This window comes from Lissotriton vulgaris, chromosome 8 (genome assembly GCF_964263255.1).
Source record: "Lissotriton vulgaris chromosome 8, aLisVul1.2, whole genome shotgun sequence".
Classification (NCBI taxonomy): domain Eukaryota; kingdom Metazoa; phylum Chordata; class Amphibia; order Caudata; family Salamandridae; genus Lissotriton; species Lissotriton vulgaris.
The window spans coordinates 180639393-180664782 of NC_141696.1; the positions used below are offsets into that span (position 1 = coordinate 180639393).

The window sequence follows — 25390 nt, forward strand, 5'->3', positions numbered from 1 at the left end:
TGAAGCACCTAAATGAAAATGTAAAAAACATTGATAAAGGCATCAGCTCAATGGCAGAGGGAATGAGAGAGATGGCTGCGGGCATGCAGGACATGTCCCAGTCAGTGCTGCTGCTGTGCAGCAAGCTGGATGAGGACAGGGCAACGAGGCGCAGGGAGAGGCAGAGGTCTGAACAACCCACAAGGGCAGTGAACCGGCTAACCACTGCCACTTCCCTGCTCTGCAGGCGCTGCGTCAACATGCAGGACGGACTGGCATGCCGCAGCAGTGAAGTCTCCAGGGGCCTTGTGAGGGTGACAAGTGCAGTTGAGGTGCTGCTGACTGCTCAGTTGGCAAATACTGGTGCTCTGGATGTGTGGGAGATTGAGAAGACCACCAGTAGGAACAGCATGACCCACTCCTGTTACTGACACCAGGAGGAGCAGCAGGCGGCATGGGGCTGCCATTGCCCACACAGCCAGTGAGGACAGCCAGCCAATGGCATCCAGCACCGGTGATGCTGCCCACACTCCCTGAACTGGAATGGGTGAAGTAACCCAGGACTTCCCTAATGGATGGCAACAATTGGACTGGCACATTTGGGCCTTTGTGTACTGACCTAGTGCCAAGATATTAAAACTATGTCGGGTACATACAACAACTGGCTGTGTCTCCTTACTTACTTAGAAATAGTTGCGTGTGATCTCTGCCCCTCTTTTTCTCCCATCTGTTGCTGAAGCCACTCCTGCTGTGTTGGGCTCAGGGTGTACAAATTCATCATCATCCCCAATATCTGATAATTCTACTGCTGTTCCTTTCCTATGGCAAGGTTGTGCAGTATTGCGCAAGTTGCAATGATTTTACAGCAGATGAGGGGTGAGTACTGTCTTGCACCTCCGCTTTTGTGGAGGCAGCGGGACCTGGTTTTTAACAGCCCAAGGTGCGCTTCACAACGTTGCGTGTAGATTTGTGTTCCGCGTTGTATCGTCTCTCACTCGGGGTTGATAGGTTCAGGTAGGGAGTGAGAATGAATGAGCGGACGGCATATGCGCTATCGCCTATGTGGAAAAGAGAGAGTCATTAATCACATGCACAACAACACCTACATCTGCAGTATCTATCAGGTTGTGTCACAGTGCTTTACCTACCAGGTATCCTTCTCCGAATTCCCCCTCTGCCAGGCGTGTGTAGATCCCACTGTTCTGGAAGATGTAGGAGTCGTGGGTGCTTCCAGGGAATTTGGCCACGATGTTTGTGATTATGTTGGCAGCATCACAGATTACCTGCACATTTATGGAGTGGGTGGACTTTCTGTTCCTGTAGATGTACTCAGTGGCTGCAGGTGGGCAGATTGGGATGTGTGTGCCATCAATACAGCCGATGACATGTGGGAACTGTGCCATTTGGTAAAAGTCAGTCTTTGTCTTCAGCAGTTCCACATGTGTGTCAGGGAAGATGATGTGATGATGCATTCTCTGCATCATGGCCTCCAGGAACTTCCTGAAGAAACGGGACAGGCAGCTCTGGAACACCCCACCTACAGCTATTACCCTCTGGTAACTGCCAGATGCAAGTAGGTGTAGGCTGCAGAGCACCTGCACATGTGGTGGTATGGCGTGCGCCCTTGGTGTTGGGTCCTCCAGGAGTGGGTGCAGGTCGCTTATCAAGTCGGGGATGGTGTAGGGGTGTAGCCTGTACCTTTCATGGATCTCTGCCTCGGTTAGTTTGGAAGAGTGTGATCCTCTGTCTATAGACTTGCTCCTCCCGTCTCCAGATCCTCACTCCTGCTGCCTGTAGCTGTAGCCGCTTTGCTATCACATAGAATTCTGATCACACTGTTGCATTTTGGGGCCTGTTTTATGGCCTGCACTTGGTTACCACCTGCTTTCAATCCATGGTAATTACTGACTCTTAAATACTGAATTTCATGGATCTCTTTTATTGTTTTTAGCGTTTCTTATTTTCCAAATCGGTATTTTCCGATTCGGTATTTTCCAAATCGGTATTATCTAATTCGGTATTTATGAATCGGTAGATTCCGATTAGATGATGAGGAATCGGTATTTACCGATTCTTTTTTCCCGAATCGTTCCTTACATCGCACATGCCTATTTATCGGTCGGTAACAGTGAAATTTACCGAATTTCTCCATTACCATTTGGCTACCTACATATGGCAGCGACGGCTCGTGGAGGGAGTTACGGTGGGGCAGGAGGGTGGGGAGGGGGAGGGGCAGGGTGGAGGTTGCTAAAAACCGGCATATGGATAATTGCAGGTAAGTAAACAATTTAATTAATAAAACAAATTTCGTAGTGCGCCTTGCATCGCAAAATGCTATGCAGTGCGAGCTACGAAATTCGTTTTATTAATTAAATTGTTTACTTACCTGCAATTATCCATATGCCGGTTTTTAGCAACCTCCGCCCTGCCCCTCCCGCTCCCCGCCCTCCTGCCCCACCGTAACTCCCTCCACGGGCCGTCGCTGACATATGGCCCTTAGGCATTTGGAGCCTACATTGTACTCTGGATAACCAATGCTATCATCAGCACAATTTCACTCGTTGAAGCCATTACCTGGTGAGTGCTTCTACTGCACTTCCTGGAACCCACACAGCCTAAGGCTACTTTTGGGTTTTTTCAAGCGCTGCACCGCTAACTTTCTCAACATGGATGAGCCGCCAAGCCAGCGCGCTCAAGTATGTGCTCAATATCATTTCACTTCTGTTTACATGCCTGTCCTGCAAGTAAATACTTAACTGCCCTACATGCAGCAATTTATATTTATGATCTGTTTCTGCTTTAATTATCAACGTTGTGCCAATATGCTCAAATTTCGATGCCAGTGCTAGATTGCTTTGGATATTTCAAGTTTAAAGCAATGTTTCTTTAAAACTTGAGAGCTTTTTGGTTTGAATTGGCTAAAGTGAACTTGAGAATACTTATGCTGCTGCTACTTCATTGGGTAAACAGCTTCAGACAGTGCAGAATGAGGCTGAATGACTCCTTCTCCATCCACCCAGATTCACTACATCAGCCAGTATGTTACACACCCTCCACTGGATGCCAATTGAAAAGCGATTTCAATTCGAAGCTTAAAATATATGCATAAATGTCATATTAAGACACAGCCATTATATTTGAGACCTTTGGTGTCCTGGTATACGCCTAAAGGCTTCTGGAACTGGCTGCAGTCCTCAGAGTCAAGAGAACCCATTAAGGTAGCTGCGCATTTTCATATCTTGGTCCAAAACTGTGGCACACTCTGCCACAATCATTGAGAACTTGTAAACCACTCATAGCTTTTCGTAAGCAGCTTAAAACGTGGCTGTTCCCACCTTCACATTAACAGTTTTCTGTGGCTTCCATTATTCTGGTTGGTTAGTGAGGATTCCAGCGCTGTGAAACCTTTATTAAGTAGCCATGAACTTTACAAATTACATTAAGTTCAAAAGTACTTTATTCGGTTAAAAACAAAGAATAACCATGAAAGTAGCATGTAAAATACAGTTTACAATGGGTAGGATGACCATTATTTAAAATCACAGCAAAAAGACATATTAAAAGACATAAATACATCATAAGAATTAATTCATACGAAGGGTTTTACGACAGTTAAAAACCAATTTAAGGAATTCGGAGAGTGACGCTCCCATAAAAACAGTTTCCATTTTTTGAAACTCTAAAAACGCTAGGCGGCATCTATATACATTTAAATCTTTAAGAATTGGGATGATAAGTTTTCTGCGATAATGAATATAAAATTTACAAAAAAATAAAATGTGAATGTCGGATTGCGGGGACACATCATCACATGGACAGGGACACAAGTCTTTCAGCCAACAATTCGTCTCAGGGAAAGATAGTAACCTAAAAACAATGTTGAGTCTAAACCGGGTTAAAAGGAAACGTTCGTGGTTGGACATGTATAGAGATAAATATGGCTGTAGTTTCTCTCCAGTTATGATCGCATGGTAGGCAAAGACAGTCTTTTTTTTCACCTCCTCTAACCGTCTTTTTTCCATGAGGTGGTCGATACACAAGTTTTTTAGTCCACTTCTTGAAATGTGTACCATAGATAATGGGTCCTCAAAATATTGAACACAGCCCAGTTCTTCAAGAAAATTTCTAACATAACATATCCATTTAAAATTATTAATATTATCAAGTACTAGTACGTCCTTTAAGATAGCCCGGTTGACCACACAATCATCACTTGTCCAAACCCTGTGCCAAAGGAGAATCGGCTGGATCTTAATTATGTCAGTAATGTACACCAAACCCAATTCAGCATGGCATATAAAAGTCGCAGTGCTTTCTGGAATGGACAAGATGTGCCGTAAAAACTTATTTTCCACGGTTTGAATCGTACTGACATTAGAATAACCTCATAATCCAGAGCCGTATATGGCTACCGCTATATAAGTGGCCTTGTAGATTGTTAAAATTTCCCTTATGGTTTTTTTCCCCAACTTTTTAAAAAAATACTGTAGGGCCATAACAGTTTTAGAAAACAACAGGGTTCTAGCATTAATTGCACTAGTCCATTAGCCACTTTCAATAAACAAGATGCCCAGATACGGGAAAGTAGAGGTCTTCTCTAGGGGATTGGAGTTTATAAAAATAGGCTTCAAATGCCTGCTTGTTCTTGTCCCACAGTACATAGACACCGTTATTCTGGTTGGTTAGTGAGGATTCCAGCGCTGTGAAACCTTTATTAAGTAGCCATGAACTTTACAAATTACATAAATAATACAATCCTGACATTTCTTCAACTTCCTGGTAAGCCTTTGAATAAGTGGAATGCTTGGTTAAGATCTTTAGAGAACTATTTAATCACAGTTGAAGCAGATGGCTGTGATGGCAGTGAACTTAAAAGAAAGGATGGGAATTTGGTTAATCATTTGGGAAATGAAAGGCAGCAAGTTTTTAATAATTTGCCTCCAGCTGCTGTCACATCTAGACAAGCCAGAGAATCTAATAAGTACTCAGAAGCCTATTAGAAGACTTAAAGTCAAATTCTCAGAGCTAGCAGTCAATGGGAGAGATTTAATATTTCAAGAGGAAACAAACAATTGATGAAACTGTTGAAGAATTCATATCGGCATTAATGACATTAGCTGATACGTGTAATTTTGGAGCAACCACTGACATATACATTCGAGATCAGTTTGTATATAGCTGCTTTTCAAAAAAGATATAAGAAAGGCTACTCAACTGCAGAGACCCTCAATTGTCAGAGGCTGCTGATCTGGCCAAAACTATTGAACATTCATAAATCTCCAGTCACATCATTGCTCAGCAATCCACTCAGACATCTTCTCCAATTGTTAAGGCTGTGTGATATTCTGAATATGTTGATGCTGTACAAATTAAGGGCAAAATCATTAAGAATGTTCAACAAAATACTTTCAAGTGGAGATATAAATGTCATTTAAGCAATTATATGCAATGTCCAGCAGTAGGCAAATGTTGTAATAAGTGCAAGAAATTAGGTCACAATCACAGTGTTTGCAGATCTAGTAAACAGCATGTTAAAGTACACAGTTTTGACTCAACTGAAGGGCACTGTCCTGTGGATCTATCAAATATGTTCCTGAATCTAGAGATAGAATTCTTGTCTACTAACAAAATTAAGGAACCTTTATGTCAGGTAACTCTAGGTTCCAAAAGAACTCTTAACATAATATGTGACTCAGGTGTACCTATTGTTATCATATATGAAATTATCCAACAGTGGGGGTCTAATGTTGCTCTAAGTGGGAAGGGTATACCCAGACGTGGGTCTAGTGCCCACCACACCACTGGATTCAAGCTATCCTGGCTGATGAAGTGTGATGCCCTGAACCCGAGCCCAGGATGATTGCTTCTGGTCCAGTGAGGACCTGTTTTGGCAGTTCGGGCTGGACTGTGGTGTAAAGAATGATGGAGTCAACCCAGATCCTTGTAACTGGGGGTGAATGTTCGCATTGCCCAGCATTCCCTCCATCAATTGTTTCTTTTGCATATATTTCCCTAAGTGGGAAAGGTATGCTCAGACGTGGGTCCCATGCTCACCACACCACTCGATTCAAGCTAGCCTAGCTGATGAAGGGTGATGTCCTGAAACCGGTCCCAGAATGCTTGTTTCTGATCCAGGGAGGACCTGGCTTGGCACATCGGGCTGGACTGTTCCCACAAGGAACAGGGTCAAGACTGATTTGTATATGGCTGGGTCCAAAGTGGGGTGGTGTGTTGAGCAAAAAAATTATGGATTTAAACCAGATCCTTGTGACTGTGGGTGTGGGTGAATGTTTGCATTGTCCAGCATTCTGTCTATCAATGGTTTCATTTTCATATGTTGCCCTTAGTGGGAAAGGTATTCCCATATGTGGGTCTCGTGCTCACCACACCACTGGATTCAAGCTAGCCTTGCTGATGGAGGGTGGTGCCCTGAAACCGGTCCCAGGATGCTTGTTCCCCGTCCAGGGAGGACCTGGCTTGGCAGTTCGGGCTGGACTGTTCCCACAAGGAAGAGGGTCAAGACTGATTTGCATATGGCTGGGTCCAAACTGGGGTGGTGTGGTGAGCAAAAGAATGATGGATTTAACTCAGATCCTTGTGACTGGGGCTGAATGTTTGGATTGTCCAGCATTCAGTCCATCAATTTTTCTTTTGCATAATATTATCCTAAACACACCAAACATACATCCTAAAACTTATGGTGATCAGGATAACGATATGGTTGGATTCTTCATAGACATTGTGCCTTGTCTTGGCAGGTCAATGTCAAATAAAATCTAAGTTCCAGTCAAGGGTAGAAATATAGTTGACTGGCAGGACCTTGCAAAACTTGATCTTATGATTGTGACTGATTCTGATCCACAGGTCAGAGCAGAAAATGTATCTTTACTCACTACTGATAATTGTATTCCCGCCAAAGATATTGTTAAATATTTCTTGAATTTTTTCACTGGTGAATTTGTGATCATTCAGAAATATTTGCAAACAATTAAGTTGAAGAGGCATGATATTCCTCTTCCACACTAAGCAGACCTGCCCCTTAAGTGTTAGATCTTAATTGAAAAAAATATTAGAGAAGTTAGTTGGAGATTGCAGTATCAGACATGTTCTATTGTGCACAAAAAGGAAGGTGTGATTCGATGGGGTATTGTTTTGCACACTCTCAACAGGAACATTGTGGTTGATTGCCATCATCTGCCGATGGTTCAAGACTGACTTGCCAACATCGGAGACTCTAAATTTTCCACACTTTTGGATCTCAAATCAGTTTACAACTAGATCCCATTCGATGAAATGTCCCAAACGTTAACTACCTTTGTAACTCTTTTCACAGCATTTAAGGTTTGCAGACTTCCTTTAGATTTGCTCCAGCAGCTAGTGTTTTTCAGTGCCTCATGGATAACACATTGGAGGGTGTGAGAGGGATACTAGCGTTTCAAGATGATGTGCTGATTTTTTCAACATTATTACCCGAAGATAACTACATGCTTCAAACAGTTTTCACTAAATTTAAAAAGTCTGGTATAATTTTTTTCACAGCTAAATGTACATTTTATTGCAGAATACATTGACAACTTAGGCCAATCTATCCCTCACCAAGGTATTTCTCCCAAATTTCTATTGATTACAGCAATTGAAGATGCGCATCCACCCAGTGACAAAGTAAGAGTTTGCTCCTTTTTCGGGATAAGCAAATACTATTCAAAGTTAGTGCAAGGAAATGATTTTATTAGGCAGCCCTTGAGAAATGTGCTCAAGGAAGGTGTGAAGTATTTCTGGTCGGATGATGTGCAAGAAACTTTTCAGAAAGGGAAGAATCTCATTATTCCAACCCCAGTTTTCACCCCATTTGTAGCAAGCAGAACATTGTATCATAACTGTTGATACCAGTCAAGTTGGATAAGGGGCTGTGTTTTCACAGTTATGGCAGGATAAAGAAAACATCATCGTCTTTGCCTCTTGCTCTCTCAGTAGTGAGGAAGCCAATTAAGAACCAGTGAGCGAGCGGCATTAGCATGCTATTGTGAGGTGGAAAAGTTCTAGACATTCATTTAAGGTTCCCATTTTGATCTATTTACAGACCACAAACCATTGCTCCCGCTGTTGAGTGGCAATGGTTCAGATGAAGCATCATCATGACTGGTCAGATAGTTTTCAAAGCTGCAAGAATTTAATTTTACAGTGAAATTCATACCTGGTGGGAAAAATATAAGAGCGTACTGCCTCTCCAGGTTACCCATTAGAGGTGAAGAATACAATGCACTTCAAGATAATGGAAATGTAATTGCTTTTGTGGAGGATATTCTGCAAAATGAAGGGGTGATTACATATAACCAGTGGTTAGAAGCTTCCAAACAGAATTTCACGTTACAATCTGTTTTCAATTTCATGAATGAAAGTTGGGCCAAGGAAAAACATGTTGAGGCCTCTTTGAGATCTTTTGTGCAGATTTCAAAGGACCTTTAAATTGTTGAAGGGATGCCTCCTTTGACTATCAAAGATGTTATTATTAAGGAGGTGAACAAGACCCATTTAGGGGACAGTAGAACATGCAAGTATATAAAACAATTTTACTGGTGGCCTGCATTGGAATCTCAAGTTTCTAAGTTTGTTGATAACTGCACCTACCTATTCATATGGGCCTTCTACTGGAGGAAGCTTGGCAAAAAGTGGCACTTGTTTTTACAGGTCCTTTTGAGTTATCGTCTATTAACAAAAGATAGATGATGGTTTTGATTGGTTATTTCTCATAATCGGTGTAGTTTTTGGTTTTTACCTCTGTTACTAACACTGATGCTATAATGAACATTTTAAAAAAATGTTTGATGCAGAAGGAGCAGTCAAAGTAATTGTTACAGACAACGGCACCCACTTACATCAGCGTGCATGAAGGACTTCATTGAGCATTTTCACATTACTCATCTCAGAGTTGCACTTTACTCACCTTCTGCCATTGTTTTTGTTGAATGCATGAATTAGTTCTTCAAAGAGGGTGTGCAAATAGCCTTGACTATGGGTATTGAGGTTGAAGCTTTTCTCAGGGAGAAATTTTGGTCATGTGTCCGCAATTATTATGTTACACAAAAGATTTGCAAGGGCTCCAGTTTGTCCTGAGTGGGTGAGCGAGATAAGCAAAAAGAACACACCTAACTTGCAGACTATTACACTCAGAGTTGAAGCAATGCAAAGTTTTTACAAAACGCACCACAATAAAGAATTAACATTGAAAGCCGGGCATTACGTTTTGATCAGAAATCATACTAAGGTCAAGAAAGGTTCAATGAAATGTTCAATACCAGTTTGTGTTGAAAGAGGGTCTAAAGGCTCAGTACTTCTAAAGGACAAAGACTGGAGGAGTAAGAGAGATCTGGTCAAGAGTACACAGAGACAGGTAGCCAAACTTCAAGCTGTGTGAGGCTATGAATGCAACCTTTCCTCTCTTCAATGCACTTGGTGGCAAACAACTCAAGAGCATTCAACTGACAGTCAAGTGTCATCTCAGATTGATAACGCAAATGATTTGCTACTTATAAAAAGGCAACCTGGTACAGACATTGTTCCTGGGCAACCTAATGATTGCATTACATCCCATAACACTAGAGATGTACGCAATACTGCCATGCCTTCTAAATGTAAGGATTACCATATGTCTTAAATAAGACAATAGATGTAGAGATGTAAATATTGCATGGTTGTGCTTATTGTAGATATTGTTATCTTACATTTTTTTCATACACATTATTAATTAGTGTTTTTCAAAAAGGGAAGACATTGCAGTAATGTATGGGGTGCATGGTGCCTTTAAGAACTTGTTATGCGCAAGCAATCTCCTGCTTTGTGAATCGAGCTCACTTGTCAAACGTAAATGAATTCCAGTTGCTATGTTTCCTTTTGTTACTACGTTATGGCCCGTGTTGCTGTCCCACATCATTTCCTCAGTATTTGTTGGGAGTCTGATGCATGAGGACAGGGTGCGTGCGGTCTCCTTATTTATTACCTTGTTCTTCATGAATAAACGCTGCACTTATCTTCGCTTGGCTCTGGAAGTCTCTATGTAACACACATCCTGAAGACAAACTATCAAGTACATTTTTCCTCTAGATGTATATAGATAAATCATGGGATGCTCATCTTTCTAATACCTTGGTAAAAAAAGGTATGAGTGTGATAGCGGTCTAGTTTTCTGTCATGTCCAGAGAGTCCCTTTTCAGTACAACTATTTCCAGTCTGCTTTTCCACGTTTCAGGAGTAGTTAAAGTGTCAAATGATAGATCAATTAAGTAATAAATATATGGAGCAGTAGAAATGACCAGAAGAAACACAAATGCTGGAAAGATGTCAACCAATTCCTATTTGACATTGTGAAATAAGTCTGCAACTTCCTATGTTGCAATGGATGAGATGCACAACCAGCTAAGAGTTGGAGCAATAGTGAGGGAACATTTGCAGCCAGCGTGCCGGTCCTTTACCATCTAATATGGTAATAAATGTGTGGGTTTTGGGCATAAAAAGCTTCTTAACACATTACAAAACCTTTGTATGGAGCACTAGTCCAAAATGCAACTGTCCAGTTTTACTCTCCTACCATTGTAATGGGAAAAGTGTGGCAATAGTCTCAGTAGAAACCATTCACAGGACTACCCCTGAGATAGAAAATGGCTTTGTTAGAAATGGGGGTCTCTAGTTGGCAGGTTGCTACCCTGTCCAAGTAGGGACCCTTCTTCCTAATCAGGATAAGGGAGTTACACTTCCAAAGTAACGCCTGCTCACACCCCTGGTACGACAATTTAGGCGTATCGAAGAGGCAGCGTGTAAAGCATTTGCACCTAACATACAATAATACAGTGAAAACACTACAAAAGGAAACCACACCAGTTTTAGAAAAATAAGCAATATTTACCTGTGTTAAAAAACAATACCAAAACGATAAAAATCCAACATACAGGTATTCAGAAATATCAATATTAGAAATAGTTCCTTGAAGTGGATAATTCTATCTGGGGGTACCACAACAGTGTAGCTCAACCAATCCCATGTGTCCGACTCCGGCCATCTGCGGAGGTGCTGCCCGGCTGTGGGATCGAAAGACCCTTACATTGTACCTTTTGTTCCGGCTGATCGTGACGGTGGGGGCCGGCTGCAGTGGACGACGAGGTTGCGGTGTGGCATGCAGTGCACTCAGGTTGCGGTGCAGACAGCGGCTCGATGGTAGTCGCCCAGTGACATCGGTGAGACCAAGGCTGCCATGCGAAGTAAGGCGGTGCTCATCACAGTGCTCATGGTCAGGGTGCAGGCAACAGCGTTTGTCGGTGATCGATGGTCAATGGGGTGGGTGTCGGTCGTCCGATGCTGCGATGTGGGGTAGGGCGTGCTTCATGTAACTTACGAGTGTTGCCCCCAAACAACTGTGGAGACAGCAGCAGCAATGTCAGCTGGCAGCAACCTTATTGATGAGGCTGGGGCTGCAGAGTGAAGATAGACGGTGCAGATGTGGTGCCCACAGGTCGCAGTGCAAGCAGCGGCTCGGTGGTGGTGGCGGATGTTGTTATCTGTGAGACCAGGGTTGCGGTGCGAGATGTAGCAGTAGCCCTCTGCGGTGCCTTAAGGTCACAGAACCCCCAGTGTTCTTGGAACCAGAGTCCCCTTGCAGTTTCCCTCTGTGGCAACTGGAACACACAGTCTCAGAGGAGGTACCCAAAGGCAGGCAAAATCTTTGCTGTTCCTGAGACTTCTTGAAAAGGGGTCACGCTCTACTTCAAGTTCTTGGAGAGACTCAGAAAGAAGATTACAGAAAGTTCAGTACAGTCCTTTCTCTGTTCAAGACAGAAGCAGCCACGGACCCGATGTGTTCTCATCTCTTCTGACCCAGGTCAACCCGGAAAGTTTTGGAGGTACCGATCCAGCACTTTTATCTCCCTTATCAGGCACAGGGTGCCCCGGTCTCATCACTCTGGTCACCACGTGGCCGACTTCACATCTGACAGTCGCCACCACACACTTGTTTATCTTCATAGCGCATCAGCCCTGATGAATCACATCTCCTTCATGGTGTGACGAAACACGTGTCGGCTGGCAATTATTTTCTGTACTGACCAACAATTGACTGATAAAAACATTTCCATCTACATGAACTTTTGTGTTTTATCCTTTTTGAACCTTTCACATGTTCTCCATTATCATGTAAAATTTGCATCCTGACAGCAGGACCATTGATTCCAGTAGCGTGTGCACAGGATCTGTTCTCCTTCCATTACGGTTTAGGCCTCCCTATACCGCTGCAGGGGTGTTTCTCTGGGTTTGTGTTCCCCTGTCCTGTATTGCACTGGGTTCCCACCGCACGACCACACCGCGTAGAGCGCCACTGCTTCCTGTTCTCTTAACTCAAACCCATTTTCTTTCAATATCTTAATGGACTCAGCATAGTATCCTATGCCGATGACACCCAGCTCATCCTCTCGCTCACAAAGGACCAACTTGATGTTGATGATCCCGAACAAGGAAAAAATTCCCCGGTGGTGGATTTTCCTCTCTAGCCAACTTGATGTTGACAAGCGCGAGTGAGGGAAAAACTATGCTACGTTACAATAAGCAAAGTTTTCCCGAACTCCATGAGCTCTGCATAACGTGGAGTGCAGAAAACTTTGCAAACTAAGCGAGCGGAGCGGAGTTCAATGCCCAGACTTAAAGACAGATTCCTTTTTTTAACTTTTATCCTTCCCAATAAGGGTTCTCGAGTTTCGACTTCTACCATTTCTTGTCTAATAGCAATGTTACTGATAACGCTTCTTGTTTTTCAAAAAAAGAAGCTTATTGTTTGGGTAATTAAAACCATTATAATAATAAAAATACGTTTGCATAACTGTTTCATGTAAAATTTCTGCACTGTTCCATCATTTGCAAAGCCTTTTTCTCTAGTATAATTATCTTGTTTATCAACGGATATATCATTAGGACCCTACATTTAAAAGGACCCCAAAATGTGATTAACATATTCCATACTCCAGGTAAAATAATTGATCAAGTTTGCAGAAGAGAAGTGACATTTCCGATTCTCCAATGTGTTCTGTTATTTTAGCTCGTACCTGCCAACAGGTTTCCTCATAGTTAACAAAGGATGAAAAAGACAAGAAATTAGCACTAAAGTGCAATGTGCTTAAGTAAACCATGTAAGCTCATATTTAAAGTGCGATGTGATTAAGTAAACCACTTAGGCTCACATCGACAACATATGACCAGATACGGTTCTCTGGAGAATTAACATAAAAGTACCATGTACTAATTTAAATCGGTAAGACTCACATATGCCACAAACTTCTACATTGTGTAGATAACAGACTTTATAAAGATTAATTTACATAACCTTCTGCCAAAGTCACAATACTTCCTATGAATTGGGCAGTAGGGATCATGAAAAGCCATTACCTTTTTCTATAATTGTGATGCTGCTTATTCTAGATATTTGAATTATCAGAAAATTATCTGTTGATCTACGCCCTGTATGCAAACTGTAATGGTTTCCTTGATCGACCTTACACCCATTTGGTCCAAACATGGGCATAAAAACGTTCTTCTTGGAGTCCGTAAAAGTTGACATATACAGATACCATGTGCTAAAGGGTTCGATCAGTATCCACACCTCCTACAGAATTTACATAACACATGGGGGCATATTATCAAGCCTGTGCGCTAAAATTATCGCTGCTTTATCGGCCGAAAACGGCCGATAAAGTGGCGATAATGGGCTTGATAATATGCTCTATGGAATTCCAATCGAAGCACATGTTAGATGTCTTCACATCTAACATGGGGTTCGATTGGAATTCCACAGAGCATATTATCAAGCCCATTATCGCCGCTTTATCGGCCGTTTTCGGCCGATAAAGCGGCGATAATTTTAGCGCACAGGCTTGATAATATGCCCCAAGATTCTAGAATTGTCAGTGCTAGCAATAAAAATCTCAATAATTTATATTTAGGGGGTTATTTACAAACCGCTTTCGCCATCACTTTTTTACTATATTAAAACTAACGTACCGTCGGCTCAAGGGGCTTGTAAATAAGCCCCTTATTTCTTATTGTTTGTTTCATGTTCAAAAAGAGATATATTTGAGGAGCAGGCAAGGGTTATGTGGTAATAGGAGAAGTGTACTAGGCAGTTTAGCAAAGACTTTAATGTTTTTCATCAAGTAATTTGTCCTTGCTGTTATGCAGGGCCGGCTTTAGGCATGTGCAAGCTGTGCACCTGCACAGGGCTGCCAAACCCCAGGGGCCGCCACCTTAAATATATATCATTACCAGGGTCGGATTGGGATCACAATTCGGCCCGGGCACTGACAAAAAAGTGGCCCACATTCAAGAGGCGTGGCCCATATTTAAGGGGCGTGACCCACATTCAAGGGGCGTGCCCTTTCATGAAACACCATTTGCACAGACAAGGAATTAAAGTGGGAGGATACTGTTCTTGCACACGACACAGGGCCAAGGTGACAATGGCCTACATGCGGAGCAACTAAAAAAAAATAGCAAGGCCCCTTTTTGTCACAAAATTATTCCAGCCCTCCAGCACAGGAGCACCTGAAAAGCAGCAAAGCCCCTGCTATTACTAACCTACTCAGCCCTCCCCAGACCTTCAGCTCAGGAGCACATGAACAGAGGTAAGGCCCCTGCAATTAGTAAATTAAACAACCCTCCAGGCCTTGGGAAAATGTCCTGGCAGGGGAGCACAAAACACAGCTTTCTGGGTCATCCAAGGCAGCCAGGTAGCCAGGGGGGAGGCTGAGGTGAAGCTGGTGCATGGGAAGTGCCTTCCCAGTGTGTTCTGGCAGTTTGAGTATTTACCATTATCTGTAGTATTACCCTTGTACCTGTGTATGGTACCCTTTTGTAACTTGCACAAGTCACTTTTCTCTTGTAACTCACTGTTTGCTACCTCTCACTTTTGTTTGCTTTAGATACTTGCACAAGTGCCACCATTGCCTACGTAACGTTTGTTCTTGTGCTGGAGTGTCTGCCATTAATTGCAATATTATACCTCTACTTGTATTTTGTGCGCTTTTGTAACCTGCACACATATCTCATTTTCCTCCTGTAATGTATCGTTTGCTCCTCTTGTATTTTGGTTGCTCAATATTGTCACTTTTGATTCATGTAACTTAACGTTTGCTTTTGTAATTTGTCCACTTATAATTTTCTCCTCATGTATTATTGCTGTTCCTAGTGTGAAGCGCACTGACACCTTCGGGGAAAGTCCGCGCTATATAAAATCGCATAAATAAATAAATAAAACAAAAAAATTCCAAACATCACCAGGCCCCCACAGCAAGACCCATTCTTCCTCGCCCACTATGCCCTGAATGTGAAGGGCTGTGGGCGAGGTGTTAAGACTAACACCGTTTCTGGGCTGCATGGGCGCCAGGGGGCCGAGGTGCAAATGGCTCAAGGCCTGAGAAACACCTGGCCCCCAGGGAGGCCGATTATTGAAAACAATCACCCCTCCCCAGCCCAGCCTCAGTTTGATTGCTTGGCAGGGTAGGGGTGAAGGAGAGCCCACAGCTGACAATCGCTGTCTGGCTGCACAGCGAGGCTGCTCTCATTTTCTCAGTCTCTGTCTCCGTGCCCTCTGTGGGCCTTTTTTTTCCTCCCCTTTCCTAGTCCACTCTCTGTGGACTGGGACAGGGGAGAAAAGAACGGCCCGCAGAGGGCACTGAGGCACCGGCCCTTCGGCCCATTCCCGAATGCCCGCCTTGCCAATCCGCCCCTGATCATTACACAGCTGCCTGTCCCCCCAGCACCTACCACTTCTGTTACCGACCATCGTAACCACCATAAATCCAGCAATCAACAGAATCGCATCTCTTACAGCCAGCATGAAAGTTCCAGTGCATCACACACAAGAATTAATGTGCGCGTCGTGAGGGTACAACCCCTCTAACACGGTAAAAATCTGTCAAATATGAAGCTGATTAAAATTAGCGAGAGCACGACGTTAAAGCTGAATTTCATTTTGTAGCTACTTACTTTTTGCGGCGGGGGTGCACAAACAAGCGCATAGAAGGACGCTACTGTCTTTAAATGTGCATAAAGAATAGTGCGGGTCACCGTGTGTGCAGAAAACCGTGTTGATGGCTTTTCACGAGGCCAGGTGCCCTCGGGCCGGCTCTAGGTCAGTGCGGCTGCACAGGGGCTGACCTGTAGATGGGGGTGCTGTGACCTGTGACCTGCTTAGCAATATCTTATGATAGAGAGGGGGTGCACTTTTGCAGGTGGTTGGGTGAGAATCAGAGTAGGCAGTCGAGACGTGGGGGCGTTACAAGTGATTGTGGCACCGGGCGCCACCAGCGCAAAAGCAATGTATGTAAAAGGTGGTGTGACCCTGTCCAAGTGTGTGCCACGCCGCTGCAATGCATGAGTGTATTGGAGTTCTCTCGTGTCTGCATAAAGTATGCTCGTGCCCGCCCAGCGGGTACAGATGTGGGTGAACAAGGGTACGGGTGTGGGGTAGCGGGACCTACAGACACTCACTGGAGGCTGGTGCACCACCGTGCTGAGGCTCTCCGTGACCACTATCTCCCCTCGTCGGCATCTATAAACGGGTCTGAGGTGCGCCAAGCTGATAGTGGGCCAAAAAAGGTTTGTCTATGCGGGTGACTCGCCCAGACACTCATTGCCGGGCTGTGGCTGGCAATCACCCCAGCACCTACCACATTAGTTAACCCCCGCACCTTCCAGCTCTCTTCTCTTACTGGACCCACATCTCTTCACATCCATTGCTCGTATCATTTCACTTTTCACAGACATCGCATCTCTGGCAGGTCCTACCATATCACCTCATTTTCAGTACGTGGATCTGTTTGCCTCCAGTATTTACATATCACTTCCTTTTTAGCGCCCCCCACATCTCTGTACCCGCTATATCACTTCACTATCGGCACCCGCCCCGGCCAGACCTCCTCTTCCGGGGCCCCCCTACCTAGCTCCCTGCCCAGGGCCGCCATGAGCCTAGAGCCGCCCCTGTGTTATGTTTGCCTGTACTTACAAAAGAGTATCTGCTCTCCTTACTAAATTTAAAATAAAAAATGAACTTCCACAACAATGTTGTCTTCTCAGAAGACTGCTAAAAAGAAGACTGTCGAAAATAGTATCAATGATACCTGTAAAACAAAATTCTATTACTAAACAAAGTAAAGACATCTAGAAAGTAAGATGCTGGTGAACTATTGTCACATCTGCTACACTGTCCAGAAGAGCTACTGCCCAAATCCCGTCCTGAACAAGTATCCATAGGTTTGCAGGGCATGCATTTTTGCTAGACCAGACAATTTATCTTCCTTCTGTAAACTAACTTCCGCTTCACATTCTGGTTCACTTTTTTGCTTTACATACCTGTCTTTTCTGCAATAGTCAGCCTGTCCACTCCTTTCTTCCCTTTCAGGTCCTCCAGAGTCCTGTGAAGAGTGGGGGGAATACTGATACTTATCTGCCTTCTTATTTTATCTCTGTCTCTCAGTTTATATCCACCCTACTGGTTTCCTGCTTAGGGGTTATCCAGTTCTTTCTGCTTCTTTTTATTCTACAATTCAATTTATTTTATTGCCCTACTGAGGTACTCATTCTCATTCTTTTCCTTGAGATGCAGTTTTATAGATCATGAGCCTAATGTATCATGACCCACAAAGGTGGAAACTTCTGAAATAGTCTTTGGACGTTCACCATCATGAAGGGGAACCACTGACAATAACCGGTTTACTGCCAGAACTTCTACTTTGCTTCTTTTTTTAAATTAATTATTGATAGAACAATAAAGTACCAAATGTATAACAAAGCATAAGATAAAACAGTAGAGTAACAAAACGTACATCATCAAAAGATATTATAGTAAGGAACAATCTGATACAAAGAAGATGAGAACAAGGGGTAAAGAAACCATCTTGTGGGTGAAAAATGAGTTAGAAGAATTAAAGGTACATATTAAAACAGATCATAGAGAAATACAATTTAAAAAGAAATAAGGAATAAGAAGAAAGAAAAATAGGGAGAAAAGAAATGAAAACACGAAGAGAAAATGAAAGGAAAGGGGAATGGGGGAAAAATGAGATAGTAATTAAGGTATGGATGGGTGGGAAGATAGGAAAGTAGTGAAGGGAATCCAGAGTAAGTCAGATTTGATTTACTGAGATAACGTTGATGATGAGACTGTAGAGATTCTATGTTTATTGCAAATAAGGTTCCACCACATTAATGTACAAACTTTAGAATTATCTTTAAAATAACTTTAAATGCAAGGGAAATGAAAAGGTCAAACAGTTTCAACTTTGGCGAGGTGTCGGAAAAATCATCGGACATGGATCAAAGGAAATACATTTTGACTTGATAATGGGATATTACAATTAAATATTTTAGAGGGCGCAGACCAAATGGATTTCCCAAATTTAAGAACATTGGGACATTAATATATTAAGTGTAACAATGTGCAATCCGAGGAGAGACAAGACCAACAAAGGGGAGAGGAAGAGGGATTAATCTTATGAATATGAACAGGAGTACAAACCGCTCTGTTGTAGAGAAAAAATAAAGATTGGGTGATGTTAGCAGCTTTTGAGGTAGAGAAAAAGTTATGCCATAGTTTATTCCATCTATTAGTGGAAAGGGATATAGAGAGGTTTTGTTCCCAAGCTAATTCTAGCTAGATTTTGGTCGCTCAGGTATGGGCGTAAACAAAAGCTTCTATATAACAGAAGCCTTGGGTTTGGAATCGGGCAGAATTGTGTTCAAAGGAGTCAGGGAAGTAAATGGAATGGTGTCATCAGAAAAAGATTTGGATGACAAAAATGACTGTAGGGCATTGGATATTTGTGAGTATTGGGGAAAGTAGGATAGAGGTAAATTATAACCTTCTTGTAATGCCGTGAAGGGTATGACAGAGTTATGGGATACTAGTTGATGAGCATACAAAATACCCTTTTCCTTCCAATGGTTGAAGTAAAATGATTTGCATTGGAATTTAAGGAATTTATTGTACCAAATGGAAGAGAGACAAATAATGCTTGCTGAATAGTAGCACCATCTGTAAACAGTGAATTTATCAAATGTTGGGAGTATTTTAAAATGGAATATTGAGAAATTAAGGTACAGTGGACATAAAGCATATGTCCGAAAAGGAGAATTCACGTAGTAAGGAGCGCTCAAAAGCAATCCATCTAGATATTGGTGAGTCATGTTCCTGCTTATTTAAAGCATATACCTGTCTAAGTAAAAAACTGTTATGGTATAATTTAAAATTAGGAAATCGAACACAACCTTCGGTTTTTGGTTTAATTAATTTAGATAAGGCAATACGGGACGGTTTATTATTCCACAGGAATTTATCACAGAGAGAGTCAAGTTGTTTAAAATAATAATTGGGGAATTTAAATGGTAACATAAAGAGTAAGAAATGAATGAGAGGAACAGTCATCGTTTTGAAAGTGTCCAGTTTACCCCACCAAGATAGAAAAGCTGGGACCAAGAATTATATGAATTTTGAATTTTAAGTTTTAGTGCATTAAAATTGTGTAAAAGAGTGTGGGATATTTTAGAGGAAAGCCATATACCCAAGAATTTAATTTTAGAGGGACACCATGTGAAATTGGTGCCAGAAAAGATGTATTGATAACAGGCGGAGTTTAAAGGTACAACCTCAGTTTTGGAGAAATTTAGTTTGTAACCAGAAACTTTAGAGTATAAATCAATTTCCTATCAGTAAGGAGGCAGAGAGGTAGAAGGGTTAGAGAGATAGATCAAGATATCATCTGCATAGGCAGATCATTTGATTTTGTGGGATTTATGTTGAAAAACAGTTATTAAGGGGTTATGATGAATGCTTTCAAGAAAAAGTTCAAGACACAGAAGAAATAAAAGGGGGGAAAGTGGACAAACTTGTCTAGTACCTCTATGTGAATTAAAGTATGGGGACAAAAGATCATTGATAGCAACAGATGCCCAGGGTTTAAGATGTAATAATTTAATAAGTGAAATAAATTTGGGACCGAAACCAAACCAATGAAGAGTTTTGATCATGAATGACCAATTTACAAGTATCAAATGCTTTTTCTGCATCAAGGGATAATGTAGCTAGACGATCTGGATTCTTTTTCCCCATAGCAAGGACATTAGAAAATATCCTAGAGTTTTCAGAGATAAGTTGACCTTTAATAAAACCAGATTGGTCAAAAACTTTACAATCATATTTAATTAATGAGATTGGGTGAAAATTTTGGGATAGGGTATGATCTTTTTTCTGGTTTAGGGATGATTACAATAAAGGCATCTAAAAAGGAGCCCTCAGGTTTTGATTTAGAGATGAAGGAATTAGAAAGCTCAAGTAGACGAGGAGTAAAAATAGAGGATAAAGAAGACATTAGGTCAATGGAAAAAACGTCTGGGCCGGGAGCCCTGGCTCTCCTCAGAGATTTAATGGCATCAAGGATCTCTTGAAGAGATATATCTTTTTCAAGAAGAGACGTAGCATCAGGCACAGACAGGGAAGAGGGAAGACCATTAAAGTTAGACTGAGTATCACAATGAGAAGGGTGTGTATCATCCATATATGGAGAAGGATAATAGGATTGGAAAGCATTAACAATATCAGAGTCAGAATGAAGTAATTTATTAGTGGTGGTATTACGAAGAGGACCAACAGGTTTTTTTTTCTGTTTTGATTTTTAAATAGCTAGCCAACATTATACCTGCTTTATATTGACCCCTGTGATATTTGGATTTTATTTTAAGTAAGATATTGCAAGCATCAATTGTAGCTAATTTATTTCAATGTGATGTTGCCTTAATAAGGTGTCGGAGATGTGAAGGAGAATTATATGTGAAGAAAGAGTGTTCGAGGCATTTATTATGTTTAAGAGTAGAGAGCTACTAGGAGTTCGGTAATTTCTTCTTTTTGGCGGTGTATGCAATGGTGAGAGCCCTAAAGGATGCCTTAAAGACATCACAGTTGTTATGGATAGAAGTATCACTGGTTTTATTGAACCGAAAAAATTAATTTATGAAAGAGGTAGCCTGAGACATATAGGATTGGTCAGACAGGAATAAGTTGTTAAATCTCCACCGGGCATGTTTAGAGTTGGTAAGGGATAGATCAAATGACGAGGAGACAAGGGCATGGTCAGAAATAAAAATGGATCCAATTTCTGAAGATTGAACAGAGGGTAATACAGATTTTGAAACCAAAATGTAATCAATACGTTACATGGTATGATGAACATTTATGAAAAATGTAAAATTCATATTTATCAGGATTATAAGTTTTCCATACATCAAAAAGTGGATGAGAGGCAATAGTAGATTGGCATATTTAAGAGACTTATCAGGTTTAAATTAGCATTTTGATTTTCTATTGGAAAAAGGATCAAGCCAACTGTTAAAGTCCCCAGCAACAATAATATTGGGGTTGGTAATAGAAGATAATTTTAATTTAATCATATTCCAAAAATCAGGGTCAGTTTTAAATGGTCCATGAATATTGAGGAGAGTGATCGTTTTATTATGGACCTTGGCCTGAAGTATTGCCCATTGTCCACTTGTGTCATTTTCATTAGACAAAATTTGAATTTGTAAAGATTTATGGCATAAGATTGCAACCACACCCTTGTGGTTGACCGCAGGTGAAAAAACAACCTGGCCCACCACTGGCGTTTAAGCTTAAGAGATTCAACATCATTGCAGTGGGTTTCCTGCAAAAAAGCTATTTGAATATTTAACTTTGATTAGTGAGAGAGTACCTTCTAGCGCTTGACAGGGCGACCCAAACCTCGGACGTTTCACGTCACGACATTAAGCATAGATCATTTTAGAGACAAGGTTACAGGAACAATAATGACACTCTGCAGAGAAAAAAATGAAAGACAATAACAAGGTAATACATTGGAATTATAAAGAATATGAGAGGGTAAAAGGAGAAAATCCATATGAGGTTGTAAAGAGAGGAAAAAAAGGAAGAAAGTGATAAAAGGAAAAGGAGGGAAAAGGATGAGATAAAAGGAAACACAAGATGATTTCACATTGCAACAATAACAATGAAAACCAAAAGACACAATCTTTCAATAATAAAAACACAACAAAATAGTAAAGAATATGAAGAGATAAAGGAGAAAAAGGAGAAAAAATAAGAGAATAGAAAAAGAAGAAAAAAGGATAATAAAAAGGGGAATGTGGGAGAAGTAAGAGAGATGGCGAAGAAAAAAGACAGATCAAGAATGGAAAGCCAGATCTGAAGCAAGGGAAGAGGAAGGTGATAAATGGGCATGTTGGCACCTAGATACAAGAACAGCAGTGGAGAAAAGAAAAAAGATATTTATTATATAAAAATAATTTGGCCACAAAACCCATATTTGAAGAACATATCTAATAAATGAAAACTAGAAACCAGAGTTCAAATATCGCAAACAACAGTATAACGGCTTAGGAAGATTGTGCATTTGTGTCCATTTGTGCTCTGGTGACGGATTGCAGGAACAGTCTTAACTTACCCAGGTCATCAAAGGAGCGGGAAACACCTTCATAAGAATCTTACATAGACAAGTGAAGTATTTCGGGGTTCCCAAGGCCTACACGCTCCAGAGATTACCCACATACAAAAAAGAACTGTTGGCACGGAAGCTGTAAAAGGCAAAGAACAAGTTTATTAAAACCCCATGGGGTGGTGGTACACTCAAACAGCACCCTTCGGTATTGCATGAGGTATCACACCGAACACCGGTGTGACCCCGTTTATATACAATTTTGGGGCAATAAAAGATAGGCGGCACAAGTTTAAGACACAGTTTTAGAGACATACATGGTCATGTTTTGGAATACTGCCAGCTCATTGGAGGGTTTCAAACCCGCTGGTCAGTTAGCGGCACATTCCTGAAGGTATACGGGTCAGTGAGAGCTGCGCATGTGTGGCTTGACCAGTACTAAAAATAGCCTGTTGCTGGGCAGATGTAAGTGGTCAGTGGAACGGACAAAGGACTAAAGGGCACGTCGGCCACGAGGCCGCTCATGATCTAAGATGGCCGCCACAATATTCAAAATGGCGTTTATCATATACAGCCAAGTTAAGGAGGACAACGTGTAGGTTCAGCTAATCGCTAACACGGACGGGCCAATTACAACAGACGACCCTTTTAGCGTTTAGCTGAATCTACCTCATAATGAACATAATCTGGATGTTCGTCCTCGATGTCAATTAACATAATTTGTGTCACCTCTTTATGTAGCATCATTTTATCGTGGGCAAGAGCTCGTCTCGATGGCAAACAGGCCGATAGGCACATTGAACATAATGCAGGACCACATTGGATACACAAGCAGATAAAAAACATTGCTCCCACAAGTATACAGAGAATTGTCAACAGTTTCCAGCCCCAAGTTGCAATCATGGACCAGAACCATCCAGAAAGTGTCCAAGTTCCATTGTCCGGGTGTATCTCGGCAGCTATTTTATGCAGCTTTGAAATCGCATCATACACGGATGGAGAATTATCAGGCACGTAAACGCAACAGCTGCTTCCAATGATCCTACATGCCCCCCCACGATCAGCCAAAACAACATCCAGCACCATCCGGTTTTGGAGGGTGACAATTCTGGAAATCTGCAGTTCTTCGGTAATATTCCCCAGGGCAATAGCAGTGTCATTTGCAACAGCCTCAACAACACGTGTCAGGCGTCTGATCTTCCGACTGTTCAGTGCGGCCCCCACAAAGGAGAATAATCCCAGATTGAAATCCACATATTGTTGCAACGCAGTGTCCGTTTGATCAATGTCCTCTAGTGCAACAGTTCGCTTAACTCTGTTCAAAACAAAGTCATGGTACAGAGTATAGTCGTTGTGATACATCGGTGGGGCAATGAATACAGGAGGTAGCACAAACGATACATAACATGTGCCCAACCACCCCACTGGAAGTTGATGGTACCCCTTTGTTCCACAGATGAAGTAGGTGTTTCGAGATGCAACAAATGAAATGCCATTCGGGCTATCAAACGTGAGAGTAATGTTACATTCACTTTTCCCCACAGCAATCGTGCCCTTATTCCGTATACATAAATCAGCTTTTGTAGCAATGACATTTATAACATAAGCACTTGATACATTCACATTTCTCTGATTGCTGTATATTCGTGGAGCAGACACATTGTCGGGCTTATACTCTTCCCATTCAAAACGTGTACCCTCAGCCCGTGGAAACCCATCCTTGTCATGGGGACATTCTTTATTTAGACGAAAAAGCACCCCCCCTTTGGTTGGCCATCTCAAGGTAAAGAGGAGGGTGTACCAGGCATTGCAAGACCCATTATGCGAAAACGGGAGTGGAATAAGTGGGGTGCCCCCTCTCTTCTGGTGCCCAGGCAACATTCCACACACCCAGCAATTAGAGGTATTGGTCATATTATGTGTGTGGTGAAGAATCTGAATGAAGCTGTTATTTAAGTACGTTTGACGGTGGCGCTCTTCATGAAAAGGCAAGGTAAAGTGAAAATGTTCAGACGGTGCCGGGGTAGTCGGCAGCAAATGTTCACGTACAGGCACCACAAGTTCGACTACCCAGGCAATAACAGCTATCACCACAATCGTGAAAACAAAAAGAAAGGCACCCAGTATTTTCTTATCACGCGATGCCATTGATGCCATAATTCAAGAAAGTTCTGTGCAAAGTCTCAAATAACACAAATTGTTCACAGTTTCTCACAAGTGGTCTCTGATACACGTACGTGTATACCTAAAAAAAAAGAAAAATGCGGTGCTGAACTCCGAGGTAGCCGTTGTTTTCTTCTCCGGGCCAAGACGGGTGTCGCTACTCTGGCAGAACTGATCCCCCCCCCTTGGAATTCCCGGTTTCCGTTTCACAAACCTGGAGCGGTTACCAACCAGTTCAAAAAAGGAAAAAAAAATCTTCTTTATCGCGGTCGTAGATTGTAGCGCTCTCTTCCAGCAGCAGATTGGTCCGGGAAGGCTCCCTCTACTTCGGCCGACGTCACAGCTGGGCTCTTTTCTTTCTCCAAGATCTCTTTATAATCAGTAAGCACAGCAGGAGTCACCAGATCCGGAGAGACTCGGCGACAGTGAGTCGAATGCACCCACCGCTTCCTGTTGGTCACTCGTACTGCGGTGCGGGTTGCCAGAAGGACCTGCTCGGGGCCCTTCCACCTGGGCTCCAGACTGCTTGCTCTTTCAAACGAACGGATCATCACATGATCCCCAGGACGAAGATCGTGGCCTTCTCCAGTAGAGTTGTCAGGGAGCGCTTCTCGAACCTGTTGATGAATGGAGAGCAAATCATTTGTTAATCGTGCCAAATAATCATTCATCATAACACAAGGCACATCATATATCAATCGCGGCTTGGGCACTCCCCAGATATTCATGGGGCGGCCAAA

General features: G+C 42.2%; 1 protein-coding gene across 1 annotated transcript in view; it reads left to right on the forward strand.

Moving 5' to 3' along the window:
- Positions 1-239: 239 nt before the first annotated feature.
- LOC147696838 (uncharacterized) overlaps positions 240-25390 on the forward strand; it is an 82090-nt gene continuing 56939 nt past the window's right edge. Inside the window, exon 1 of the mRNA XM_086936076.1 lies at positions 240-378. Coding sequence (XP_086792202.1) covers positions 240-378 — 139 coding nt within the window. The remainder of the gene's footprint in view (positions 379-25390) is intronic.